Genomic DNA, 7,404 nt, shown 5'->3' on the forward strand with positions numbered 1-7,404 from the left:
AAGTGTAGAATAAGATTTAAATTTCATTTCTCGGTTTGTTGGTTTAATATAAGGGTGCCATGAAAGTACTTAAATACAGATTTTACCAGAGAATTAAGGTATTATCACACGATTACCGCAATGCACCAATTATTGGTCTATTTTATACCTTAATCGTGAGATTTCACAACTTATTGGCTTATATGTCAAACCACAACAAATATATGTACAAAGAAGCGTTACTGAATCTTGAAACAACAAAATACATGATAATCAATGTATTTTGTTGTTGTGTCAGGCATAAAATTTGGGAGAGAAAGATTATTTTAACTCTAGGAATTTCAAAAAAGTATCTGCTCTGTTTTTAAATGAATGCAGTTGTGTTTTAAGTGTTTAAGTTTTTACCTTACGCTCTAAGGCTGGGTTAGCCGAACGTTGATGGAATGTTCCGTTCCGTTAAGGATACATTACATTACACTCGGCTAATCCAGCCTTTAGAATTTCCAAAAATGGTTCCTTAGTAGATGTATTTGGGGCACTTGGTCGGTATAAAGAGCAAATTTATCATGAGTTATAATAAATTAATTTGTAGGTCTCAGTTGACAATCGGGGGAGACAAACGATATTTTATTTTTCTAGCTTCAGAAAGTTGGGCTGTGTGATGATGAATCAGTCAGTTGTTGTTGTTTTAATAGTTCCGCTGTTGTTGGATTGATATAGCTGTTATTTGTCATTAAATAAATATTTTCAATGTTAGAAATAATCACACTTTTGTAATCGAATGATGGCTGACTTCATAAACGCATTTTGCAAAGCAACACTGCAATGTATAGTGTTCATAAACGCAATAGATTTTGTTTTGGCAATGTCGCAAGTTCATTATTGTATGGCAATGCTTGTCCATGCGCAGCATCTGTCAAATTTGTGAACTGTTTTTATTTATGATTCTTTACAAAACATTTATGCGTTCATGAAAGTCAGAAAGTATTGCTTTGCCTTGTAATTGCATTACTGCGTTTATGAAGTCGGCCGATATTTCAAGTATAGCTTTTAAAAATAATATTTGTATAAGTTAAATTTGATAGTCAGATAGGAAAGTAAAAAATTAAAACACAATGGAAATGGTCATGATATACATACATATATTATGAGTTTTATTTTATTGAAATGCAATTATAAAAAAGATATGCGAGGATCTTGTAAGTTGTTTTTTTTTTATTAACATATTATTAATTTTGTAATAGTAAAACGCGGAAAACTGTGTCAAAGAAAAGCGCATATTAATTAAAAATCTTTTAAATCAGGAGAAGAAAAAAACTCACTAGGAAATTAAACATATATTGTCGTGCTCAGATCAATTAAATGCATCTACCTAATCATTTAAAAAATTCGAAACTATCGTATCTTTTGCTATTTTTTTTAAAGTTTTGAATATTTTTTCACGTACTCTTTTTTCGGTGACCATTTTGACCGAAATGATAGTTATAAATGAATGATTTAGAAAAGATAATATCTGATATATTTTTAAAAGCTACTTAGATTAAAAAAATAATAAATTTGTTGCACCAAGGATAAGTTTTGGCTGGAATAGTGTGTATAAGATTTTTTTGTGTCACTCTTTTATATGCTTTAACAATTACTTTTATTTTGCGATTTTCAATTATAATAAAATAATAAAAAACATATAAAATATATAACAATAAACAGAAATCAACAAAATTGTCTGTTAATATACTTTTGTTCCTGATTTGTCCGTTAAACTTACTAAAGGATTTGTTTTTTATCATTAAAATATTAAAAATATTGCCATCATTAATCAAACATGTGATCCAAATTATATTGCATTTGACTTAGATTTTCATGTAAATTATGCATTTGATTTTGAACGTTTCTGTTAATGTTTTCATTCATATTCTGAAGATTGGAATGTAAATGTTGCATTTGATGATTCAAGTCCTTATTCATATTCGCCATTTGGGAGTTTAAGTTGGCTTGCATTTGATTCATTTCACGATTGAATTTTTCTTCATCGAAATTCTCCAGTGATCCAGAATAAACATTATTACCACTGATAATGTTACCATTACGAGTTGAGGTGATTTGCATATTAATTTTGGACTTGGGATCAACTGGTGTTTCATTTACGTATTGTTTCAATATTTCATTATCTCTGGAATAGCAATAATTGACACGTTTTAGAATTGAGGGGTCTACTTCATTGGATTTTGAAACGAAACAACGATAAGTATCAGGGGGACATTCGATTTTATCACATTGCCACTTGTCTAAAAAAAATAATTAGATTTTTACTAAATTAAAAATATTAATTATTAACACTTTACCATCCGATCTTTCAATTCGTACATCCCCTATCTGGGAGATTGATACGGAACGCGCTTGTGTGTACATATTGAAGCAGAGCACACAAATAGCTAATAATTTAAACATCTTGATAAAAATCAGTTTTGACGATTTAATGATACTTGTACACGATCAAATTGCGACTTGATGTACTGCAAGTTCTAGACGATACTAACAGTCTGTGTAGAATTCCCGTCTCAATTGAAATAAAAACAAACAAACAAAATTAAAAATCAAATGCAAATAACAAATGGCAAAGCAATTTTAAAAATAATATTATTTATAATTTTACAGCGCATTTCATTTTGTATGAATATATGTAGAAAATAAACTAATAAGAACATTTTTCATTTAAGTATATTTCTAAGAATGTTCTTGCTCGAGGTGAGTGGGAGGGTTAATAGGTGGCATAATGAATTCATACAAATTGAACTACTGACTCAATAGTTTCTTGTCTAGTACTATTTGGTTGATTTTTTTCTTAAAGAGACACTTATTTAATGTTGAGGTGTTTTGTTCAATACAATGAAACAAAATTATCATTTGTTTTGACAGAATTTTAAACGATTTTTTTTTAATTTAGCTATACAACTACACGTTATATATATACAAGAACAATGATACTGACTGACTGATTCATTCGAAATCCCCAAAGCTAGTGATATGACATTTATATGTTTAGGGAGGGGGCTCGGATATAAAGGTACCCATTTTATAGCCAAACTATGTACAACAATTTGTTTCTCTTGGTCTCACACCTATGTATTAAACGAAACCACTCATTCTTGCTTGAACATTCATAAGACGAGAGTATGTGGCCACTTGTAGACAGGTAGTTTTATTCGCTGTACCCAAATGTATTTAAAAATATCCCCAAAAATCCCCAAATATTGTTTTTCTTAAACAAACTAAAATGTTTCCGTAAACATTACGTTATGAAATAAATTTTCCAAAATAACAGATAAAATTTTCCTGGTAATAAAATGTTCAACAATATGTTAACATTTGATTTCTAACAGTTATTCCAATTGGTTCACGAAAAAGAGAAAGAAATTATTAATTTTATGTTAGAAAATTACAAATACAGTTTTGGATCCAGAAATGGTATAGTTTTCAATATAATTGTCATAAAAATACAGCTATAATCCCAAGTACTTTCAATATCATTCAAAATCTCTATTTGGATGTTCAAAATAATTGTCATAGAAATGCAACTATAATGCCAAGTACTTTCAATCTCATTCAAAAATCTTTATTTTCTATTCCATTTCCAAATTTAACATAAGTTACAGATATTTTAATATATCCCCAAACTAAAATTGTTTCTTCCCCAACTTTGTGGGTAAATCCTCATAAGTGGCAAGCTTGGAGGAGAATGGGAGTATAATTATTGGTTTGTTTATTGTCTTCTATGATCTCTGGTTTCTCTCTTAGACTAACTAAGCTCATTTTAAGATTGTTGGCAAGACACTTTTGCTCCCGATTAATGTATTAAGAGTTAAATGAAATCAATAACAGCGAAAAGATTATTTTATCAAATATAAATTTATATCAATATTTATTGAGCAAACATTTCAGTATGTATATTTTGTTATTATATCACCTTAAATAAAAACATCAATTGCTTTATTGTTCGAGTTAAGCGTTTGAATCATTCACAGTTTTCTTATTTTTCCTAGCAGATTCCTTTAATTCATTTAAATCGTTTACAGCAATTACACCTTTAGCATTTTCATGGCCACCCAAACCATAGCCATTACTATAAACTGATACTGCTCCCTCATAAGACTCCAGTTCTATGTCAATTATTTTCGCCTTTGATAATTCAATTCTATCTCCAGCACCTAGTAAATTCTGTTTTTCTTCGTCAAAACATGTAAAGGATTGATAAAGGACCTTCTTATCCTTCTCATCGCTTCTTAGGCGTATTTTACAGCCGAAAGTGTTCTCGGGACATTTAATATCACCACAAATCCATTTACCTTGAGTTGTAAAAATGTTAAACATTCAAATTACTATAAAATTCTTAACATATTTTGAAATTTTGTTACCATTTTCATGTTGAAAGTTTAGTGTTTCTATGTAGGATACATCGTCAGTGGGTTTTGATGTAACACTTGGGAATGTTGTTACATAAACAATTAGTAATGAATAAAATAAAATAAAATTTGGCATTACAGCAACTAATTAATGTGTTTTAACAAACAACTGCGCAAAACTGTGATGTGTTAATTTGTATTGAATGTTTTAAATAGTTTTCTAAAATCATTCCCTATCAATTTAAATATGAGAATTAATTTGTATTTCAAATATGTATCAAATTGTTTACCAAAAAAGAACATAAACGTTGATTGAAATCTGTATAAAATATTAAATTGATTTACAATTCACACATACATATGTTTAATTTTTCATACTGTTTGTGTTTCCTTAGCAATATATTAAAAACTGTACAATATTAAAAAATTATTTATTAAAAGGGTATAAAATATTCGTTTTGAACGTTTATTGAGGTTTGCTTTATTTATATTAAGTTCAAAAGTTTATCATGACCACAGAGAGCAAGTTATTTTTACTCTTAAAACTTTTTTTATTTGAATTTGTTTTGAATTGAGATGAGTTGATTAATTACCGGTGGTTTTCTCAAATATGATGACAAAAAAATATTTAAATATTTAAATTAAATAAAATGCAAATAAATGTAGATTTGTTTAAGTTTGTTGAATAGTCATAAGTAATACTTTCCCAGCTAACAAACAGGTTTAATTTCAAGCTACATAAAAGCCAAAATGTTTAATTAAAATCTTAATTTGATCAGTGCAATATGATGGACAATTTAGAAACGACTCAATAAAATAACACTCACTAATATATGTATATCATTTTCATTGTACTTTAATTTTTACTTTCCTATCTGAATATAAAAATATTCAGCCTAACCACAAAGGCCGTAAAGTCGATTTTAAGTCGGTAAAGTTGACTATTATTTTAAATTTCGTAGCATTAAACAAATTTCAAATATAATTTAAAATGTTGTTTTATTATTTCTTTTTGTTTTGAACTTTTATGTACATTTTGTTATTTTTAATTTTTTGAAATTTAATTTTTCTTTTATTTACATTCATTGAAAAATATTTTCATTTATTTAAATGTATGTATGAGTTGGAAAAAGTTTTGAAAACTTTTTTAAAATATTTCTTATGGTATGAAAAAAAATGAAGTTCTATTTTAAAATAAAGTCGACTTTAATAGAAATTAACTTTAAAATTAATTTTATAGTTAGGCTGAATTATTTTAAATGCTGTACTTGAAATATTATTAGATTACAAATGTGTGATTATTTCTAAAATTTCCAGTATTTATTTAATGACAACAAATATTTAAAAACTCGACACTGACTGTCTAATTCATCATCACACAGCCCATCTTTCCGAAGCTAGAAAAATAAAATTTCGACTGCATTCATTTAAAAACAGAGCAGACACTTTTTTGAAATTCCTAGAGGCTCAATTGAGAGAATGCTGAGAGTTAGAATAATTATTCTCTCCCAAACATTTTGTTGTTGCAAGACTTATGTTTTTGACAACAGACTTAGGTTTCTGGTCTATCAGTAACGCTTCTATGTATATTTTATTCTATGTTAAAAACTGTATTTAAGTACTTTATTGTCACCCTATGTACATATTAAACCAACAAATTTAAATCCTATTCTTCACTTCTCAAAAAAATACTAAATACTAAGTACCAAATATATGGTACTTTTTGAAAATTCGCCAGATTAAGGGATAAAAATTGTATTTTTTGTGGTATTGTTTTCATAAAATATTTGGCATACACATACAAATATTTTATTATGAGCTCTCACTACAATATTTAAATTTAGTTGAATACAATGTTTGTTACCTTAATAGAGTAAAAAAAGAACCAAAGAGGCAAAAATGCATTTAATTTTAAATTATTGTGCCAGCTTTTTTGAAACAATTTCGCAATTTCGAAGAAAAAGTATTATTATGCTTTAACAATTACTTTTATTTTGCGATATTCAATAATAATAAAAACATATAAAATGGATGTTAACATAATGTTTTTTCTGATTTATCCACTAAACAAAAGAATTAGTTTTTTATCATTCAAATACAGAAAATCTTGGCATCATTAATCAAACATGTGATCCAAATTATATTGCATTTGAGCTAGATTTTCATGCAAATTATCCATTTGATTTTGGAGGTTTTTGTTAATGTTTTCATTCATATTTTGTAGATTGGAATGTAAATGTTGCATTTGATTTTCCAATTCCTTATCCATATTCGCCATTTGGGAGTTTAAGTTGGCTTGCATCTGATTCATTTCATGATTGAATTTTTCCTCATCGAAATCCTCCAATGATCCACCATTTGAGCTGACATTACCATTACTAGTGGAGGTGATTTGCATATTAATTTTGGACTTGGGATCAACTGGTGTTTCATTTACGTATTGTTTCAATATTTGATTATCTTTGGAATAGCAATAATTGACACGTTTTAGAATTGAGGGTTCTACTTTATTGGATTTTGAAACAAAACAACGATCAGTATCAGGGGGACATTCGATTTTATCACATTTCCATTTATCTAAAAAAAAATAATTAGCTTTTTACTAAATTAGAAATATAAATTAGTAACACTTTACCATCCGATCTTTCAATTAGTACATCCCCCATTTGGTAGGTTGACAAGGAACGCGCCTGTGTGAAAATATTGAAGCAGAGCACACAAATAGCTAATAATTTAAACATTTTGAAAAAATAATTTTTGGCGATTTAATAATACTTGTATACGATCAAATTGGGACTTGCTGTGCTGCAAGTTCTAGACGATACTAACCATAGAATAAATTTCACAAATATATAAATAAAATATACCTATACTCAATTGAAATAAAAACAATCTAAATTAAAAATCAAATGCAAATAAATGGCAAAGCTACTTTAAAATAATATTTAATATTATTTATCATTTTACAGCGTATTTCATTCTGTATGAACACATGTAGAAATAAACTAACAAGAGCAGTTTCCAT

General features: G+C 27.7%; 2 protein-coding genes across 2 annotated transcripts; both read right to left on the reverse strand.

The window, feature by feature from the left end:
* Positions 1-1,101: 1,101 nt before the first annotated feature.
* On the reverse strand, positions 1,102-2,601 carry LOC135954353 (uncharacterized). The gene is made up of 2 exons (XM_065504496.1): positions 2,322-2,601; positions 1,102-2,264 (listed from the first exon to the last, which is right to left on the reverse strand). The coding sequence occupies exons 1-2, from the start codon at positions 2,425-2,427 to the stop codon at positions 1,792-1,794; spliced, it is 579 nt and encodes a 192-aa protein (XP_065360568.1). The 5' UTR covers positions 2,428-2,601; the 3' UTR covers positions 1,102-1,791.
* A 3,728-nt stretch (positions 2,602-6,329) lies between these two features.
* On the reverse strand, positions 6,330-7,204 carry LOC135955023 (asparagine-rich protein-like). The gene is made up of 2 exons (XM_065505297.1): positions 7,015-7,204; positions 6,330-6,956 (listed from the first exon to the last, which is right to left on the reverse strand). Exons 1-2 carry the CDS (start codon positions 7,118-7,120, stop codon positions 6,496-6,498), a joined length of 567 nt encoding a protein of 188 aa, XP_065361369.1. The 5' UTR covers positions 7,121-7,204; the 3' UTR covers positions 6,330-6,495.
* Positions 7,205-7,404: the final 200 nt, after the last annotated feature.

This window comes from Calliphora vicina, chromosome 3 (assembly GCF_958450345.1).
Source record: "Calliphora vicina chromosome 3, idCalVici1.1, whole genome shotgun sequence".
In the NCBI taxonomy this organism is placed as follows: Eukaryota; Metazoa; Arthropoda; class Insecta; order Diptera; family Calliphoridae; genus Calliphora; species Calliphora vicina.